Source organism: Microtus ochrogaster, unplaced genomic scaffold, assembly GCF_000317375.1.
Source record: "Microtus ochrogaster isolate Prairie Vole_2 unplaced genomic scaffold, MicOch1.0 UNK19, whole genome shotgun sequence".
Taxonomy (NCBI): domain Eukaryota; kingdom Metazoa; phylum Chordata; class Mammalia; order Rodentia; family Cricetidae; genus Microtus; species Microtus ochrogaster.
The window spans coordinates 3,889,617-3,911,894 of record NW_004949117.1 but is presented as its reverse complement, the minus strand read 5'-3'; the positions used below and the strand labels follow the sequence as shown (position 1 = coordinate 3,911,894).

General features: G+C 38.8%; 1 protein-coding gene across 1 annotated transcript in view; it reads left to right on the top strand.

The window, feature by feature from the left end:
- Nucleotides 1-22,278, top strand: part of Zfpm2 (zinc finger protein, FOG family member 2) — a 306,341-nt gene that overhangs the window by 140,643 nt on the left and 143,420 nt on the right. Inside the window, exon 4 of the mRNA XM_005367522.2 lies at nt 20,163-20,274. Coding sequence (XP_005367579.2) covers nt 20,163-20,274 — 112 coding nt within the window. The remainder of the gene's footprint in view (nt 1-20,162; nt 20,275-22,278) is intronic.

Below are 22,278 nucleotides of genomic sequence, written 5' to 3'. Positions count from 1 at the left end.
TCTCAAAAAACTGAGGAGGGCGGAGCGGAACAAGAGGAGAGAGGAGGGGAGGAGAGGAGAGGAGAGGAGAGGAGAGGAGAGGAGAGGAGAGGAGAGGGAAGACTGAGCAAACCACCTTGTTTCACGAATACTCTGTAAGATTCCAGAATTATTCTTAAATTAGCTGTCTGTGTTGTAGGGGAGTTGAGACACATAAACTCCAAAAATCATGTAGAATAATTGATAATTTGAGGATCTAAAAGTAAGGAATAGAGATGGGGAAATCAGAAGTTAAATCACATCACAATTTTCCTTATGATCAGGAGAATGTGGAAACATTCTTTCTCTAGTCCCTTAACACAAAGCCCTTATTCGTGGACACAGGGATTTATGTGTAATTTACAGTAGATTATGAGATTAATAACCTCCTTGTCATCTAACCTTGGGAGCCGGCCTTTCATGATGTCGGGACTGTGCCAGCTCTTTGCTCACTTTAAATAATATTTTATAAAGAAAGATAATCAGTAGGTTCAAGGTTTTTTAAAGGATTAAAAGCTGAAAGTTGAGGAATACTAGCATAAATAAACTAACATACTCTATTTACTGTATTTCAAATGAGAATTTTGTCACCGGAAAAGATCTCTTTCCACTGCACATGGTGAAAGTGCATTTATTTTCATACATGTTATGCTAGATTCTATTTTTATTTATTTATTTATTTTGAAGATTTATTTATTAAGCATACAATGTACTGCTGGCAAGGAAGGCACCAGGTCTCATTACAGATGGTTGTGAGCCACCATGTGGTTGCTGGGAATTGAACTCGGGACCTCTGGAAGAGCAGCCAGTGCTCTTACCGTCTGAGCCATCTCTCCAGCCCCCTATGCTAGATTCTAAATGAAGACATCAAATTGAGAAATAAATACCCATAAATGTTGAAGAGCCTTGAGGGGTCTGCAGCCTATGTTTTGTGAAGTGCTTGGTAAATAACATGTATTTGAGTTCTAAGTGTGTTTTTTCCAATGAACTTGGAGAGTTCATTTCTAAGTATGACTCATTTCACACTATTTTATTCTGGTTTAAGTAAAGAACATCTTCAATATAGTCATCTAGTAGTGTTGTTATAATGATGTCATACCAATCAATACTGAAAAATAAAACCAGATTGTTGACAAAAACAGTCCATAAGTATTTGGCTAGTATGTGAAACATGTTTTAATGTCTAATAATATATCTAAACTTGGCTCTTTATTGGACAGTCTGAGAACTTCCTTGTCTCCTTTCATCTTCCTTTCTGCTGAGTCACTATGCAGAGAAACTGTCTAATTGTAACATTTTAGCATGTGAGCCTGGATCTTGTAAAAGGAGACAGAGAGAGAGAGAGAGAGAGAGAGAGAGAGAGAGAGAGAGAGAGAGAGAGAGAGAGAGATTGCCAAAAGCTACAGCAAAATCAAATAAGACCATTCTCATGAAACAAAATAGAAAAGTTTTTTTGTTTAAGTATCAATTTTGGCTAGGATTGTGGCTCACTAGCTGAATACCTGCCCAGCACATATGCAGCTCTGAGTTTAAGCCCCAGCACTACTAAGTTGTGTGTTGTGGGACAAGCCTATAATCTGAACATTCCTGTGGTGGTTATCCTTGAACTATCCACCAAGTGAGGCTAGCCTGGGCTACATGAGACTATATCTCAAAAATTAAAATAAAACAAGCAACCAAAAACAGTAGACAAAGGCTCATTTTCCCATCTACTAAAGTCATGGAGTAAACTTGGATTATCACCTACTGCTTTGACACGCCAGCCCACCACCCCCATCTCAAAACTCCTTCCTCAACATCCAAATGGATGTTGTAATTAGTTCTCTTAATCCTTCTGCTGAGCTGTTGGTTGGCTAGGGAGTTTTCATTTCCTCAACAAATCATCCACAACCTAAAATTTTCAGACATCTTGAAAGTTCCTGCTCTGTTGTGGATTTTACCACCTTTCGCTTTTACCACGTATGACTTGCACATGATGTTTTGATGGATTGATTTGCTTATGCTAGCCTTCAGTTTATTTAAGAGATATAAGGTAGACTAGGAGAGAAGGCAAAGAAAGGTGATTGAAGGTAAGCGGTTGGATGGAAGGGAAGAGGAGTCATAGAAAGCATAAAAGATCACTAGGGAAGATGGCTATAAACAATATCAATCATTACTGGAGTAAATAATGAAATAATCGCATCAAAAACTAATGGATTCTAACCTCTAACCAAAAATGTAAGGGCTTTAGGTAAAGAAAGAATAAAGCTGGATTTTGAGAAAAATAAGAAAACAGTTTTGGAAGAGAACCATGCTGAATGGTTTCTATAGATTTTGCTGGGAGGTAGGGCTAGGAAGCAGATAGAACAAGTCCTAGATGTCTGATATGCCTAATTGAGACAAGTATCCTGTCTACCTGACCTGTGCATGGACTCTATTCTCGCAGTGGTCACATGTCTCCAGGCTTACCTCTTCACTACAGATCAGGGTACTCAGCTCCAGACTGTGGAAGGAATGAGCCGAACTTGGACACATTCCATGTCCAAGCAATAAAAATAGTACCATGGGAACAGATTAGGGTTCCAGAATCTCAAATCATATTGCTTGAGAAATAGAAGAGAAAGTTGCATCCAAAATAGAAGTAAGAAGACATGATTTTTTTTTTTTTTTAAGATGGGAGGGGATTTCAGCTTCCAGCTAGAAGTCTAGCTTTGCCTTGCAAAGTTGAACCGAGCTGGAGACATGGGGTAAGATTTCTGTGACTAAGTCTTTGGAAACTTGTAGTTGAAAAAGATGGTCACTGCTAGCCATTAATGATCTGCAGCCTGGCCCTTAGTCCACCTGTGCCAGCACAGATCTTCCATTTATTTCCTACACAATTAACTGCAGGGGCATTCATTATCCTACGAGATAAGTAACAAAGGTGCAACATGTTACTTAATAATTACTCAGGTCTTTCAGACTAGATCTTCTAAACATGAGCATTCAAAAGCATTTTCAACCCATGTCTTGAAGGATTTGCATGTCTTTGACTTAATTCTTTTTACGGATTTCCTAAAAAGAGTTTTTTTTTTTTAATGCAATAGTAATTCGTCAATAATTTTCTGAAGTTTTCACATTTCATATAAAACTTTCAGGGACCCACCCCTCCTTAAACATCCCAGTCACATTTTGTATGATGTCACAGTATCTTGAAAACCGCTGAAGAATTCTAATGCTGTCTCTTTGTTTCCCGATTTTCAGATCATTATGCATACTCTAACGCATAATTAGAATTATGCATTCATGCTGTTACCTGTGCAGGCTTAGTTCGGGAGTAGTGTGAAGCAGCTATCTAGGAGCTACAGGCTGTTTCCCATCACTTAGATTCACATCAGAGCTGTTTGTTGAGTCTTATTGGAACACTGGGTGTCTGTGCGCCAGTCCCAGGGCTGGACTCTTCTTTTTACCGCGGAGTTTCCCTCCCTGCCCTTTCACCTCCGTCTCTTCATCTTTACTTTTAAGACAGGGGGGAGAAAGCTACCAGATAGTTTTTTTTTTTAAGTGTTTAGTCTATTCACACTAGTTAAATGAGAGGGATTAAAAAATTCTTCAGTTTATGTATACTCCACGTTTAGCATTCTATATTATAAATGAAGATACCGTCATTTTTCATGGGTGAGACTTAACTATCAACTGGCCTTATCATTAGGTTTACTTTAGCATTGCTTAAATTAGTCTAGTGCAAAATTATCAAACATTCTTCCACATGTTGTTGAACAGTGTGATCTGAGGGAAAAAAGGGAGTTTCTCTATGTTGTGTCCTTATCAAAACTTGGAACATATTCATCCAGTGGCTATCTTGAGGCCGTCCTTTCTGTGGCAGCAAAAGGGTTGTAGTACAGATTTCGTTGAGAAATAGGTCTTCCTCAAATACCGTAAAAGTCTTGGGTATTAGAAAAGAGCATTTGACTTAGTCATGAAAATATGTGCTTAAGTTTCAGTCTTCATCGATATGGGATATTTTACCCACAAATAGTACATACAAACAAGTTCATGTACACACACACACACATACACACACACACACACACACACACACACATCATTTTGCCCTGTATACAAAATGGGGCAAAGCAAACTTCTAAATTTTGTTGTTGTTGCTGTATTTTTCTTTCACACAGAATTGAGTTATGTCAGTGTGAATTAGAGATACATTTTCATGATTCTCAAATGTGTAAAAGTCCCATGAAGGAGTCAACAGAAATGGGTGTGGTTTCTAGAGGGATTCCACCTTTGTTCCTACGAAGCAAAGCACTCTTGTGCCATTTATATATAACACCACTCTGTTTATTTAATTTTGTACATGTTGAAGGACACCATGAATTTGTATTTAACATCAAGAAAAGGAGCAAAGTTTGAGAAGGCCGCCTGAACAGCCTGGACCTGTCTGATTGATGAGCTCCTCCTACAAAGGCCAAGAAGAGAATCCTAGGGTCAGAAGTAGCCCAAACCATTGAAGAGCCCTTGTTCCTTCATTCATAATTTGTTCAGAGAACTCATCCATTGTGGCTCAGGGAATTCAACCACTTACAGACACTTAGAACGAAGCTCAGGTTTAGTGAAGGCACAGATCTCATAAAAATTGTAGAAATGACATGAAGCAATGACACTTTAGGGAAAAAATCACAGTCTTCTTAGCAATTGAAGACTGTTCTTTGATTTAGACTTCTTTTATTTTGTTGCAGGTAACAAAGGAGACAAGAAAAACATTAAATAAGTACATCTGATTAAGATAATCACCTTTAAGACATTATATGTTAGCATACAATATAACACAAAATCATATATTCAAAATAGACTTACTACATAAAGAACTCTTGAGTTAGAGTTCAAAGTGGAGAATTAGAAGAATTAAGAATGCAATAACCAGAACTTTATTCTTGCTACTTCCCTAATGCCTTACAAAGCAGAATTTAGGTCTCAGGATTGCTAATAAAACTATAGGCAGAAGTAAGAAGGGAATTATTGCATTGTATGTGACTGTGAGAAAGATTATCTATAAATTTCTAAAGCTTAGTTGAGAGAATATTGAAAGACTTTAGAATAAGGAAATGATTACTTGTTCAAGGATATATATATATATGTAGTTAACCTAATGTAAACATTATATAGTATAGTTGTTACATAATACCTCTTATCATTAATAATAGATATATTTTTGTGCTTTAATGCATAAGGTAAAAAGGAAAACACAACTATGAAATTTAGACTAAAGAAAACACTTTTTATTAAATAAAGTTTTTTATAATGCAAGTTATTATTCCACTAACATAGAAGGGTCATCAAGTTTATGTCATTGACATAACAATGATGAAGAGTATTTCTTAGCTTCAACTAATACAGTAAATAGATGAAGGACCAAGTGGCAAAACTCGGACACTTTTTGTCTATTATACGATATTCTGTTGATATTGGGTGATATAAGTTCAATAGCTATTAGATCTTATTCTGTGAAAAGGTGACACATGGTCCAAGTTGGCTTTCTTCTTGTTTGGTAACCAAATCATCCATAGAACTTCTGGCAGGCATTCGATAATTTTCTCAAATGTTGCCCCATTCCTCAAGTTAAGGCCCACAATAAACATAAGAAGCACTTTGTATTTTTGTTGTTGAATTTAACATTCACCCCCAATGAGTCCTTAGGACATCAAGAAGAGAGCTGATGCTCCGAGAGCTACACTTGCCTGCCCAAATCACACCCCGTGCAGCCAAGCTGGAAAGCTGACTTCAGATTCAAACGAGCTGCCTCTTAGGCTCCAGTGCTGTTTCTCCACAAAGTTTACAAGGGCATGAACCAAGATTCCTCCTTCTTACCGTCATGATTTTCACTACATCCCAGCAACATGCTGTTTGTGCATTCAATGACTAATATCTAAATTATAGTTGAACATTTTGCTTTCAATAGTTAGTCAAAAGAACAACCTTGGCACAATTTTTTCATATCTACTTTATTTCTACCCAATGCTTCTCATTGAGGGATCCTTTTGACTTTCCAGATTAAATTTACATTTTGTCCTGCAGGGGTTTTAGTCCAATCTATGTTAAAAAGCCATCTCATCAAGTACTGAATACCTAGGCAGATAAGCAGTATATCCAAATGTTCTGAAGAAAGGAAGCAGCCTGCACTACCAAGGGCTGCCTAGACTGTCCTCTGCTCAAACTACTCAGATACCTTATCAGAGGTTAGGTGAAGTCACCCATGTTTGTGAAGCAACAATTGCACACCAGGGAAGAATGTTATTCTGTGTGTATTCTTGTGTAAACAGTGCAGTTTCGTATCTTGAACCTCATCTCATCCTGGTTCTCATCATGAGTTCTGATTATGAATGGACATGCTTATAAAGGTTGTTTTTTTTAATCTGGTGTAAGATACAATCATCTCTACAAGTCTAAAAATGCCTAAAGTCATGAAAACACAATATTCCAAGGTATTACCCATTTTTATATTTTATATCACTAAGTAGATCATGTTAGGTCTGTTCCTCTTACTTGAAGCCTAGTGCTGCTATTTAGCATCTCAACTAGACTTCCAAGACCCCAAACTGTGCAAATGTGAGAAATAATTCACCACAAAAGCTATAAATTTCACAGCTCAAGAAACCCTGAAGATTATTAATGAGGCGCCATGCAATTAGTTTCTACAAAGTACAGCAAGACATCATGCATAATGTAAAACAGAAACTGTTAACCAGTGGCTCGTGGAAGATCGTTTAAGCTAGCTTGCATGAGCAGGAAGAACCGATATTAAACACACTTCCTAGGAAGACCCTCTGTGCCCTCACACTGTGGGGAGAATTCAACTTCCTATAGATTACTAAGAAGAAAACAGAGGACAATTCATGGTTAAAGACTGTCTAGCAATGAGTACTTGGCTACGTTATTTAGCTTTTTAGACTCTGCATATTTATCTATAAAATAGATATAAAGGTATTTTATAGAATTGCAAAAATAATCAGTTTAGACACAATATAGCACGCAAAATTTTAACACCTTGTTGCTGCTTAATAAATGCAAGAAAATAAATCATACATTAGGGAAATTTGTAACTTTTGAGTTAGCCAGAATTACTCTTTTACCGGGAATTCTAAACATTTGAGAAAACATATTTCTTTAATAATAAGTAGAAGCATAAGCTGAATGTTTACAGGGACATACAAACCCAGTACTGTTAGTACACATTACATGTGTGAACTCATACGGGGACATACAAGCCCAGTAGTATATATTACATGTGTGAATTCATTTGCTTTTAAAAATAACCCTGTACCACAAATAGTTTTGTAATTTAGATTTTCATGTTATGTGTATGTGTGATTGCCTCTGTATATACATGGGCATCGCTTGCATGCACGGTGCCCATGAAGACTAGAGGAGGGCTACAGAACTTACAAAACTGGAGTTACAGACAGTCGTGAGCCAGTGGTGGGGATGCTAGGAAATGAACCTAGATCTTCTGCAAGACCTGCAAGTGTTCTTAACTCTTGAGCTTTCTCTCCAAACCCATAAACCAATCAATTAAACAATTGAATGAATTCTTAGTAATTTCTACAAAGTCACACACTGCCTGAGTTGATGTGCAAATGGTATTCAGTCAGTCATTTGCCTCCCAAAGACAATTAAGTCACCTTTGAATCCTTAATTAGCAAAGTGTATTAAATTAGTTAATGAACATATATTTAAAACATGCATATTCATCTGGCTATTGTAGTGGTTAATATTGATTACCATCTTGGCAGGATCTGCAAACATCTAGGGGAAAATTCTCCAGCAGAGTAGAGGCATAAATTGATAGAGTTGATCATAGCAAAAGGCTGAGAAGCAATAAGCTGGTATTTAATAGACGAGATGCATAGCTAAACTCCTAATATGCATCTTGAAAGATCATTATGATTAGATTTGAGATATAACTATAAAAACACGGGCCATGTTTTATGGTATTTCATTGCTACACATGAGAAATCTGAATGTGTTTAGCCAAACTCTAAAGTTAGCCCCATAACTATCATTAAACACCACTCTATCCCTAACATAGACTAGCAATCATTTCTCCTTTGTGAGTATACTGCCATTTCATCATGGGTCATGGACTATGCATTGCAGTTTCCAAGTGTATCAATCATAGGCTCGAATATAATTATCTTGATTATTAATATTGATTTAAGTAATCTATGTGAGTGCTACTTAAGTATTATTGTTAATATATTGTGAGCATCTAGGGGAAGCATAAGTCATCTGCCTATCCATTCTTGAAGTTTTCTGTGCAGAGTTTGTTAGTAGACTTCTTCACATGAGATGACCACAAGTAATTTTCATAAAAGCCCAAAATGATTTTTCAAATAACTGAACAGTGTAGCCTTCTCAAAATAGAAACAGTTGAAATAAGGACAAAGCTAGTCGTGTTGGACTATTACTAGTTTAAATGAATTTACACATAATGTTCTATTATTGACATTGCAAAAACCACATTTAGACAATGCAAACAAATGTCTTCCAGATGTTAAGTTAACTTGCATGTAACTGACAACCATCAAAACACTGATATTGGTACTCAAACCTTAGACTGTAATCGATGCCATAGTTTGTCACTTTAACCCAATTTAAACTCACTATCTAGCATATACGTGGATGCTTCTATTCACAGCTGTTAGTGTTTAAGAGAACACGATAGGCTAAAGACAGGGTGTGATATTGCATACATCTAATCCAAGCACTTGGGAGGCTGAGGCCAAAACATCTCCAAGTTCAAGGGCTGGCTAGGCTACATAGTAAGTAAGACCTTGTCTCAAAAAGGAAAAAAGAAAAGAAACAGCAGCCAAGGAAGGAAAGGGGAAAGAAGAGCAGAAAGGAGATGAGAAAGCAGGGGCTGGCAGATTAGAGAGGGAAGGAGGGAGGGACAGGGGAGGGAGGGACAGGGGAGGGAGGGACGGGGAGGGAGGAGATAAAGGAAAGAGAATTGAAGAAGACTTACTAAAGTTTGCCTCATATGGCTGAGACTCATATGCCCAACATCTTACTAATAAATTACTTCTTTAAAAATCCATGTTTATTCTTTGCTCTTCATTAGAAAAATCATGTCACTGAAAATTAGCAAAAACAAAGAAATATCACATTACAAAAATTGATCCAGATGCAGCATTGACAAAGATGAACCTCATTTGACTTCACAGCATGCCATTCCATCTCCCCAGGCATGGACAAGCATGCCAAACAGCGTCTGGGTGTTAGAGGCATGGAGCGCTAGAGTTTGTTAGTGTCCTGCTCCTACATCTTCAAGAGGGAAAGAAAGGTAACCCACCTCAGTGAGATGGACCCTTGTTCCTAAAGAACAGCTTTACAAAAGTCCTTCCACATGTGTTGGTTAGGCAAACTTATTCAAAACCTCCTTCACCACCAAAGCCTTTTAGATACTTGACCCCTTTGTAACACTCTTGTAAACAAATTTTCATAGGATTAGCATAAGCTTTGCTCAACTGTCCTAATACTCTGACATTGTTGCTGAGCTCTTTCTGAACCAGAATTTAAATAACGTGACAATAATGTTTTGCGGGGGTGGGGTGGGGGTGGAGTATACCTTTCTGAAATAAACTGTAACTAATATAATACTTAGTTCTAACTTCAATATTGACGCATTTTACCAAGGAGGAGACTCACTTTTCTCATTTCCATGTTTATTTTAATACAGACTTTTTCATTAACTTAATTATGACATCAGAAATTTTTAAGTTCTGAATACAGTAAGCTAATATTAGTCTAAGATAATAGATGTAAAGATACACATCAGAAATATTAGTAATTAAGAGAAGAATATATTTGCTTATTCCAGCTTTAGTATTATTATATTGAGACCCCTTTCTCCCTTATGACTGCCCCAAATGCTAAGAATAGGTTGCAGATAAGGGCTTAGGTCTAAACAAATCATTGTATTACCCTCCCCACCCCCAATACTCACGGGGCACTGGAGAAAATGAAACAAAGATAATAAAATCCAGAAGACAGGGAGGAAGGCAACAAAATCCCATCCTCTAGACTGGGATTCAGCCAGTGGAATCTAGATCTCAAAGCAGCTGCAATTGTTTTGCCTGGACCTGTAGAAGACAGGTCCTCTGAATAGTCACTCATGGATGGGGCTCAGGGTTTACGTGACCATACCTTGTGCTGCTGAGCGTGAGCATCTGATGACGATTGGAAGGGGGCACCATAATTATCAGTTGTCTAGGTACTAGGGTACTCACCGGGCTCCATGGATAGCTCCATTCACAAGACCACCCAGGTACACACAAACAAAACCAAACCAAAAAGCCATGAATTCAGGTAAGGAAATTATAGAAGTGGAGGTGGGTGGAGGAAGGAGGGAAAGAGGAAGAAGTGGGTTGAGAGTTAGCTAGGGTGACAAACCAACAACAGCAACGAAAGTACTAACAACAAAAATACTAACAACAATAATACTAACAACAAAAATACTAACAACAATAATACTAACAACAAAAATACTAACAACAATAATACTAACAACAATTATACTAACAACAATAATGAAGCCATAAAATTAATTACATGTGTGGTAGACTACTTCTTTTTTTTTGTCTTGAGGGTTGTATAACTCTCAATATCAATATGCATACCTCTCAATATGGTAGCTTTGAGCAGGATATTTATTCTCTCCAGTACACTAGGCCTTTCAATGAGACTCAAAGATAGATGACTGAACAGAATCAACACTAAGTTTTTTAACCTAAATAGGCCGATGATAGTTAAATGTGAATATACATCTAGTTCATATACTTTCTAGTCTTCAAAATACCTTTATTTTGACCACATTACTTTCTATGAATAGGCTCAAAACATATAACATTTAATTAAGATAGATTCCATTATTTATTTATTTCTTCGCCAGCAAGAATGACGTTTTCTTCAGCATGTCGAAGCTCAGTGGGGTTGGGTTTCCGTATGCATCTTCCAGGGCACACTCAGAATGTGAGTTTGGCTTGGGAGGAAATTCTATAGCAAATGTCTCTTAAGGACAGTATTAACAAGCTGTAAGGACATTATGAGATCATCTTACGCAGAAAAAAAGTAGAGACCTCCAGAGGTTAAGTGGCTGGCTTCAGGTCGCATAGCTGGCACCGAGGCTCACGTGCTCCTGACCCCTGCCATAGTTTTTGTGACAGTCTCCTAAAAGGAAGGCTACTGGAGAGCAATTTGTTGTTTTGGATTTTCTTTTTTTTCCTTCTTCCTTCTCGGGGTTTCAGCTCTGACACTCTTTTGCAGATTGCATTAGGTACAAGCCCAGAAACTCTGCCAGAAGCAAAACAACACTCCTTAAGCACTCCGTGACTCCCAGAGACACATAAAATCAAAAGGGTGAAGCTAATGGCTGCCAGCTTGCAGGGAGGCACTCCTATTCCGAGCCAAGTTGATGTGAGGGACAGATGAGACTGTGGGACTGGAGTTGGCAGAAAGAAAGAAGCATTACTTCATTCTTTCTGAAAATGAAAGCAGAATATTTATCTGGATATTCTAGGGGTTATTAATTTGGTGATTTTTTTCCCCACTTGAAAAAGTGAAATTTTTTCTATTTTTAGAGCTGATGGTTTCAGCCCACACTGTCTATTCATCGCCGAATGGTTATTCTTATTTGGAAGCAGTTTACTTTAAATAACCCTCATGCATAGAATTATCTGTGTTTTGCTTTGAATGGGACCATTATTTTTTGGTCTGAAATTTCTAGATTTAGGCAGTGGGTTGGGTTAAGAGAAAGCAAGCAAAATGTACCATAAGTGATAACAATTACTTAAACTGTTGGTGCTTAGAGATAAACTGACATACAGCATATGGATATAGTAGGCAAGGATTCTATCTTTTATTCTACGCTGATTTTTTTTTTAAGGTCTCTTGTCATGGTTGACATCCCACATCCCACAGTCATTGTGAAGATGCTTTCTTAGGAGAAATCCTCTGGAATTCTACTCTCCTGGTATCCATAGCAGATATTTTATAGAGTCCTACTCAAGAAAGATGGGATTATAATGATACCTTCATGAAATTCCTCTCTCCTCACCTAGCAGAATACTGCAATGAATTTAACAGAACATCACAAATGTCTTTCTTCTTTGCCCGACACTTGTATCATCTAATTTCAGAGTACCTTTGGGTTCTTTTGGCTGAGGTTTGAAAAATACTTAGAGCACCACAATTTTCCAGGCAGTACAAGTTTAATATATTTTATGAAGTTGGTTTGTTATTTGCCAAACAGCAAATGTAGGTAATATCATTCACTTTGGTATTAGTTTGGAAATGTTATTAGAGATGTGTTTAAATGATTATCCCTCTTCTCCTAAGCATATGCACCCTCCCCCAGCACACATACACGCATGCACACACACACACACGCACGAACGCACACACACACGCACGCATGCACACACACACGCACACACACACGCACACACACGCACACACACGCGCGCACACACACACACACGCACACACACACGCACATACACACACACACACAGTCATTCAAGTCCTACTTTCATAGCATTAAGTACAGACATTCACAAATTTTGTCTTTAAAATTCTAAATTTTATGGTTTTTTTTGAAAATTTTGGGGGCTATGCAACATGTCTAAAATTACAGAAAATATAATTCTATAAAGCCTTGAATTGGAACTTTTTATGAAGAATTTTAAGTTATTTGCTCCCACTGAACAGATTGCTGCTTCTTAAAATTCAAATGCATTGTCTTTAGAAAGGTCATACAGTAAAAAAGATGGAGAGTGGTTAAGTGTTCCCATTAGTGTAAGATTGAGTGTAATCAACTTCCAATGTGGAGAATTACTTGAATGTATATGTATGAACTGAAATTTTTACTATGAAAAAATCTTGTGTGGTAGTAAAAGAGGAAACCTTATACAGTATCATAATTTTTATTAGATTTGAGAACAATTGAGTTGAGATGTTGGTGATGGGTGTGTCATTCAATTTCCTAATGCCGAATACAAAGTATGAAGTTTCTCTCTCTCTTTCTCTTTATGTGAGTGAATTTGTGTGTCTCTCTGTGTAGCCCTGAGTGTTTCTGATTTTACTATATATTTAATATCTGTTTTAATTTTGAAATTTTTCTATGCCTAATATCAAATATATCATTGAGAGAATAGTAAAAGGCATCAATCATTAAGATAGAATATTGTCAGACAGGCTTCATATCTTTTTACTAACTACATAGCTATGGAAACAGCACCAAGATAATTTTCATAGCCATCAACCTTTATCTAGTAGCAAAGGCATAAGATATTATAATTGTGTTTTCACATGTTTCCCAGACAATTTCCATCAAGCACCAGTTGCAATCCTTTCTCAAGGGGGTTTGGATCTTCTTGTACACAACCCCTTCCTGTGGCTTCTAGATCTTCTAGCTCTTATTCTGGAAACACTCAACAAAGTTTTCCAGCAAAATTTGGAATCCCTAAGGCAGCATTACGTCATCAGTCTCTTGGGTTAGAATTCTCCTCTATTCTTTACCTTTGGGCTGCCTACTTTTATCTCCATTAACCTTTTGGCTCGACTATAAACATTTATTGAAGGCTACCTCCTTTGTCGGTCCAGTGACTCCAAAGGTTAGTGAGCAGAGGATGCCAGTCTGACCTCTTTTATCCACATTAGATGAGTCTAATTATTCCTAAGAAGTGACACGTATGACCCATTTTGTCCTTGTCAAGTTTGTCTAGTTGTGAGCTGTCTAAACGTGAAACTCTGGGTTCAAACTGTGTCTAGAAGTGCAGGGTCTTTTTTTTTTAAACTACAGTGTGGAGCCTCAAAAAGTGTACAGTTCTTTTGCAATCCAGTTTAACTGAAAATGATGGCTCCTTTTATGTGCCTTCGATTATTACTAAAAGAGCGACAAATAAAGCACAAACTTTAAGTGACAAATCTCCATCTCCATGGGTATTTCAACGTGGAAACTAAAATAAATGAAATTAAATTAGGAAAAACTAAGCTTCCTTAAGATTAAAAGCATCATGATCCTTTGAAAGTCACTCCTTTTTTTCATGCTCTGGGTTCTCCACCATCTTCAGGTTCCTCTCATAAGTGTCTACTTGAAAACTTGGGCAAAAGCAAGGGACAGTGGTAAACGCCATTGCTTGGCAGGCTCTGTACTATATGGAAATAATGTTGATCCTCCTCCTCGTCTTCTTTCTCTTCCTCCTCTTCTTCCCCCTCCTCCTACTGCTATTCTGTCCTTCCTCCTGCACCCCCTCTTCTTACTCTACTCTTCGTTGTTTTCTTTTTGTTCGTTTGGTTGGACTTTTGGTTTTTTTGGTTTTCTTAATTTTTATTTTTGGAGACAAGAGCTCATGGTGTAGAATCAGACTATCCTCCATCTCCAAGATATTCTGCCTCAGTCTCCAGGTGCCAAGCCTCCATATGTGTGCCACCAATCCACGTTTATCCACTTCCAGTGGTCCAGCAAAGTCTCGCCGGGCTGTAGCTTTTAGAAGACTCTACAACATAGAAAGGTGGAAATTGTGGAATAATATTTTTGAATAGTATTATTATTGAATACTAGCATTGGCTATTTCAATGCTTAAATGGGACAACCCGGAAGTTCTGTCCTGACCTCTATGCTAACCACTGCAGATACTACCAACCCTCAAAATATGGGGATTCAGGAAATTCTTTTGACATTTTAGTTCATTTATTAATCTAGACATTTAGTAAATGATTGGCATGTCTCTAAATATAGTATTGAGCATTGTGCTAGCTCTTTTACATACTAAAAAATTAGAATAGAATGCACATTTTGAGCCAGGCAGTAGTGGTGGTGCATGCCTTTAATTCTAGAACTCAGATGGCAGAGACAGACAGAACTCTGTGAGTTCGAGGTCAGCATAATCTACAGAGCAAGTTACAGAAAATCCAAGGCTGTACAGAGAAAACCTGTCTCAAATTTAAAAAAAAAAAAGCAAAAATAACAACAATAAAAGAATGTCCATTTTGGAGATATGCATTCTAAAGTTTAAAGTACTAAGGTGGCTTTGCAGCCAGGCGACCCACCAGCAGCATGGGTAAAGATTCCCAAGTACATCATTTTCTCCCTCACCTTGACTTTAAACAAACAGCAACAGCCAAGTCAAAGATACCAGACATGTTCGTATAAACCTAAGTCTAGAAGCAAGAACGATGCAAGCACCATCAGGTATTTAGTGTCATTTTGAAACAGGAACATCCTGTAGCATTGTTCCACCTAAGAAACAAGTATTTTATTACTTTGAATGAATTTGAGGAGGGAATTTTGACATTTTTAAAAACCACAGTTCAGTAAATCTGAATGTGTTTTTTTTTTTCCCTTACTTGATTTTACTGTTTAAATAAACTACCACCAAAAGAGGCTGCAAATCTCAAATTATCATTTTATAATTATGGAGGTCAGAAATCCAATACAGGTCTCAGGTGTCCAGCAGATAGGTTTATTCTTGGAGGTTCTAGGAAAGAGTCCATGTCCTGAAGGCTGGATCTTCCCCAGCTGTAGTGTTTTAGGGTATGAGATGTCAGTGACTGGCTCTTCCTGTGAACGGAGGACAGAGCTACCTTATTTACTCATTTATTATCCATTTATTTATTTGTTTATTTTTGTGACCTATTTTACTTCCTCATCTTTAAAAGCCGGTCTGACTTGCTGCAACAACAGAAAAGCAAAGCAAACAGTGTCTCCCCCGAACAAAAAGCCTTCTCCCTTACACAGATGTCCGAATAATTCAGCCTTCCTCTCTTAGCTCTTTTCAGACACCTGATCCAAGTTGCCTTCATGAGCCGGATTGAGCCTTTAGCGTCCGCAGCTGCAGCCCCGGGCACAGATCCTCAGCGCGCTGAGCCCTGGAGAATCCCAGCACCTTTGCTATCCATGCTCTAGGAAGCCCCTCTTCCCAGTCCCCTTCTCCCACTGGGGCGCTCACTCCCAGCCCCAGCTGACTCCTGTCTGAGGAGAATCTTCTTATTTTCCCACCTCAAGGAGGAAAACGCACACACACACACACACACACACACACACACACGCACACACACACGCACACACAATCTAATGATTTCTATTGCTTTCAAAATAAAGACAGGTCCAAGTGCAAAAACAAACAAACAAACAAACAAAAAAAGCAGGTGCAACAATTGCAAGTGAAATCCTTTTGCTTGTTTTCTTGTTACAGGATCAAACTCTAAAGCTCAGGCCAGTCTGGAATACACTGTGTGGCCCAGGGTGTCTGGTGGTTCACAGCAATACCCCTGTAGCCTTTGGAGTGTTGGGATTGCAAGTTCGAACCATCAAGCCCAGCATCTGAGAATCTGTTTCACACTTTTGACTTCCCTTTCCACTTTTCAGGGACTCCTATGAGATTATTTGCACAATTTTGGACGATTTGCCCTCTCCTGGTACTAAATATTTAACTGCATCTTTGCCAAAGAAGGTAACAAACATATTCCCAAGGTCTGAGGCCTCAGAGTATGGTTTCTTCAAGACCATTTCCCTAGCTGCTACACCTTTCACAAGCACTCACTTTTTTTTTCCAGTCTGTTTTGTCACCTGTACACTTTGTGTGCTAATAAATATTTTCCCTTACATCCCTCATTTAAGAAGCCAGAAAGTTAAACTCCATGAAGTTTAAAGTGTCTAAAACTCCAGAATTTCTATGAATTCTCATCCTAGAGTGAGACATGAGGAAATGAGCCTAATGATCAAGGTGGATTTTATTGCTATTTTCTATACATGGATTTTTCTGAAGTGTCCATTTCATATAATCCTGGATAACTCTTTCCTTCTCACACTTTGTAATCTTCTTTGAAGGCAGTCAATCTCCCCAAAAGTTGGTTTCTTCAGGCAGAAATCGGCTCACCTTCTCAAAACCGTAATAACTGTTCCCACGATAGTTTTTATCTATTTATTATTTACGTCACAGCTTCGGTATAGCTTTCAGCTAGACCTTTTCATACTCTTGCTTTTTCCTTGCTGGTATAGAGTAGAAGAAATTGTTTTTATTTTGGTCCAGTTTCTTAAATCAATTCCTGCCCATGCTGAAGCATGATATATGTTTACCAACGTCTTAAGATATACAGTTCTTAACTCATCATTCAGAAATGATATTCATCCACTATTTTTGCTTGAGTCACAAAGTCATCTCTTAAATCTTAGCTTGTTTAGAGGCAAAATAGTGGAGAGCGGGGTATAATTATCTGATGTTGAAGTAGTAAAAAGCCAAAGCAAAGCATTATTCAGGTGAAGTGCTTACCAGTCCACATGCAGCAGGTACTAAGTAGATGTAGAAACTGGATAGTGTTCCAATAGCAGTAGCAGTTAGGAAGACCCTACCATCCTTGTCCCTCAGAAACCCTCAATTCCAGAAAAATCAGGATGCTCGATGTCACTTAGATTGACGATTTTGGGGACCAAAACACCAAAGACACCATCACCACTCTCTATCAAGTATTTGACCTTTATGAAATTACTTGATCATTCAGGTTTGGTGTCCTTGTCTGTAAGTAAGACAGAGCAAGTGTGTAACACACTGTCTGTATACACAGCACAGATCACACTACCCTCCATGTTCCATCTGTGCAACTGTTTCCATTGGCTGTGCCTTCTTAGAGAACTAATCACAAAAGGTTTTCACTGAGGTGTAACATCCTTGCAGCTGTTCCAAGCCTTTCCAAATACATTCCTTTCAGCTTTCTATTGCTAAGTAAGAAGCCCATCAGGATGGTTGTGATGACGAAAGCTAGCCCTCTCTTTCAGGGATTTGTACACACTCAGGAAAGTTCTAAAGATCTTCTTAAGAACGTAAACCACAGAGTTCCAGGACTGAGTGTCCTGCACACTGTTTTCTCACATATTGTTCAACATTTATCCACAGGATCCCAGTAACTCCACACTCTTCCTGGAAGTTGCCTCTGGTAATCCTGTGAGAATCTCCAGGACAGACATTCCCCCCTCCTTGTTTTTAAATGACTCCTATTGACTGGGATTTCTGTCCTGCCTCTTCCTGCAATCGTTCATTCCCAATGAAATACACAGAGTTCTACATTAATTATAAACTGGCCGGCCTAGTAGCTCAGCTTCTTATTAATTAATTCTTACATCTTACATTAGCCCATAATTCTTGTCTGTGTTAACCACGTGGCTTGGTACCTTCATCAGCTAGGCATCCTCATCTTGCTTCCTCTGCACCTGGGTGCCAACTGAAGACTTAGACTTTCTTCTTCCCAGAATTCTCTTGTTCTCATTGCCCCACCTCCTCTTTCTGCCTGGCTACTGGCAAATCGGTGTTTTATGAAAATAATACAAGGGTACAGACAATTGTCTCACAGCAGACAATTTTCAGTTTATGGGCGACAGTATATCATGATCCTTTCCATATTTTTTTTAAGCATCTGGCATCTTCACCTGGATCTTTAATCCAAAAAGACTCAGATTTTGCATCCTAAAAGTATTACCAAATTTGCATCATTCTGTTTCCATTAGTGATGTGCGTACAAGGTCAGGGTATAGGCAACTGACTTATTTACCTTCTACTAAGATTTCCCGTAGACTTTTCATGATGGAAAAGCCTCAGGTTTGGTGTTCAAGAAGGATACTGAGGCAGGTTGTGTTTTGGGGGAAGGAAACTATTAAAAGGGTTATTAGTGCCATAAAGAGACCAGCTGTGCATAGTATGAGATTTTTAAAGAAAGGTGGGACCCACATTGCTGAGTAGGGATGCCTGGACATTCTAAGCTACCAAAACCCTTACACATTCCTGATCTAGCTAACATTTCAGACTGGCTTTAAATTTATCCTTCACGGTTGAATTCTTATCTACACTTTGTTCTATAGTCATTGCCTTGCCTGACTCGACCGTTACTTAACAAATTGAGGAGGCCTCTGTTTCACCTACAGTTTTGAACATGGCTTTGCCGTTACCAATCGATTGGTATGTTGAACGCCATCCTTGCTGTTGTGGAGGGAGTGAAATGGGTTTTCCAGATTCCTGTGAGGTCTGCAGTTGCCAGGGTACACAGAAATCCTCCGGGGACTACTTGTGAACGTCGATTTGGGGAATTCACGATAGCGCATAACATGTGAGAAAGTCCCAGGATAACTGAGATTTCTCTGGCAGAATCATATCTAGGTGAAAATGCAGTTCAGAAATTACCTCGAGACCCTTGTATTGTTCTCTGTGTTGTGGTTTCCTGATATTTGATACACAGAACACGGGCTGTCGAATGATAAGTCTGAATGCCAGTTTACTGTAACTCACCCGGGAAGCGCCGTCTGGCTGAGAGGTTCTCACTTGCTCCTCAGTTGAGCTCCTGGCATGTAAATTTATCAAATGGGTTTTAAAGGTAAATAATTTGGGTGCCAAGCTCCCAAAAGTGTTGAATCTTATGAGAATTAGATTTACCCCTCTTTGGTATGTTCTTTTAGAATGGTAACCCTGGCCTCTCTTCCTGTTTATTTGGGGCAAAGGGTAGCTCATGGCTTGTCTCTCTGTACTTGATTTTTTCAGGGCTGCTCTTTTACAGTTTTCTGGAGACAGTTCCTGGTGGGTCATTAGCATCATTGTTATTGCGGCGATAGTCAGACTGCATATCCACACTTTAGTCAGGGTGGCTGGGTAGATTTCATTATTCATTCCAAAAAAGCTCAGACTCTAATACAAATGTCACTCAGGGTAGAGCTTTGAAATGGATACTGATTCTCTAAATTCTTTCCTGTCTGTTTCACGAAATAGTAAGATCCTGTTCATAATGAAGCCCAGTGTGTCTAAAGTTCACTTCCACACACTCTGCTCTGTGATGAAAGTCACCTGCATTCTCTTGATAACTCAGAGCCGCAAGAGATCGGCCTAATGGAGGAGATCTGATCCAATATCATTGGGGGAGGGGGATAATTCCACCCTTCACGATTAGTGAAAGTAGTAAAACCTTGGAGGGCTCCTGCCATCTTCAAGAGATACAACGGAGCAGGGGAACAAGGCCTTGGGTTACGGCTAGGGCGATTTAGTTGTATGTTTAAATGTTTAAATGGTAACTCTGTAGAGTTACCATTCGAGTTTTTGATCAACAAGAGCAAATGGCATCTGTTTGTTGTCATTCTGCAGAAGACGAAGGCTCAGGTCCCCATGGTGCTGACTGCTGGTCCCAAGTGGCTTCTGGACGTGACTTGCCAAGGCGTGGAGGACAGCAAGAACAACTGCATTGTGTACAGCAAAGGTAACCGCGTGATCCTTTTCCCTGTCTCTTTAGCGGCACAGAAATCCGAATACCGCGACCTTGCTCCCGAGGAATGAGATCAAGGACCAGGTAGAACTTGAGCCTCTTGCTTCCCGTTCACTCATGACGCTCTCTAGTCTGTGTTTTCAGGGAAGTTTTACTGATTTTTATTGTGTGCAACATAAATAAGAAGAGTGACCACTATGTTCACTACTTAGTGCTGTGACCCTTTCCTAAGGGTCATGTGTGAGCGGTTCGGTTGGTGTCTGTTTCCTTTACTCTTACTCCTATGGATAGCTGCCTGGCTTTAGGAAATCTCAGATTCCCATCTTGGGTATTACTGACCAAAGATTGTATTCCTTTTGAAATTTCGCCATTTTTGTTCAGAGGCAAGCTTCAGGGGCATTACCTTGCATCAGATTCCAGAAATCACACAGAATGAGAGGGGGGTTGAAAATGAAATCTTTACAAAGACCAAGTGCTATCCCGTGGTGCTTTGCGAAGGGTATGAGGCTAACGGGCAAGAGGGTGCCTGACGGCTTGCAGAGTGTTGCCTTTGATTCACTCAGCGTGACCACAGCCTAGCCAACCTCTTCTGGCTACAAAAGGATGCCATGACACATCGTGAGACAACTACCATTGAGGCAGGAATGTGTGCTGGGGTTTGGGAGGTGAAGTGTGGGCCTCGTGGACTTCTGTGTTTTCCTCTAAGTTTCAGGCTCTAGCTTGGTGTTCTCACAGTGAAGCCCCCAGTCTCACTTTGCCGTGAATATTGCAAAACCTTTTGCTTCTCATGTTTCATTTCTTTCAGCTTTCTTTTTTTTTTTTTTTTAAACCAAATAGACCTACTGAGATCAAAGATGTGTTTGCTCATTGAACCTAGAAACCATGAAAGCATACAAGGGAGCAAGCAAATAAGCACCCCTATCAATATATTAACATATAAAACACTAATCATAACATCAAAGACTCTTAAAAACTTGCTAGAAACAATTACAACTTGTTCCTATAATCATTACAATTTGTACATTTATAAGAGGATTGCCTCAAAACTACCCTGGGCCTTTGAAAGTTAAAACACCGGAAAGAGGGAATTTGCAAGCTGAGAACACAATCTGCACACCAGGATCTGATTATATTTCTTTCCCTTCTGTAATTGCTGGTCACAGACCCACCAATTTTCTAACCTGAAAGCTCTTCTATATTCTGATGGGATCTTTTAACTATAGGAGAAGTGAAAGTTCCCTTGAGTGTGTATGTGTGTGTGTGATCCGTCAACATAGATAATATTGTGAGAGAGTTCATAAGTCCCCACATTCAAAATACAAGCATGAAAGAGTCCCGGGTGTCTATGTCCCATTGTGAGGGTTAGATTTATGCTGGCCAATAATAATAGAATTTCACTGTGCAATTACAGCTGAAAAAAAAAAAACAGTGAAAATACTCCTTCTCTGAGGTGATCCAAGTCCACTGTATTTATATCTGGGATCACTTTAGGAAAGATAACTCTGAATTAAAATTCTAATTCCATAGTCATTTCAGTTGAGTGCTTCAACTTGAATATTGAATACAATTTTGTCTTTGTATTATGGTTGTCTATCCCTCAAGCCTTTTGGCCATAACTAAGTTCTGGTTAATGGATTATTAACTATCAATCACCTAGCTCATAAAGCATACATCAAGTCTAACCATGTATTAGAATGACATACACATTGATAGCTACTAATTTTCAACACCCCTTAAGTCCTGTATTTAATGATCTTTTACAAAGTACGTACACTTCTCCCATTGCCTGATCATTGCTTTTCTTGTGGTCAACTGTTGTATGTTCCAAAAAAGGAAACACAAGGAGGTAGCTATTTCTTGTCTCTATCCAGTCAATAAGGAGAATGTTTTGTTCACTCTCTGTCCTTAGCCAGGCATGCTCTTTGCACAAAATGAAAGGAATTAACGAAGGAAGGAAGGAAGGAGGGAGGGAGGGAAGGAAGGAAGGAAGGAAGGAAG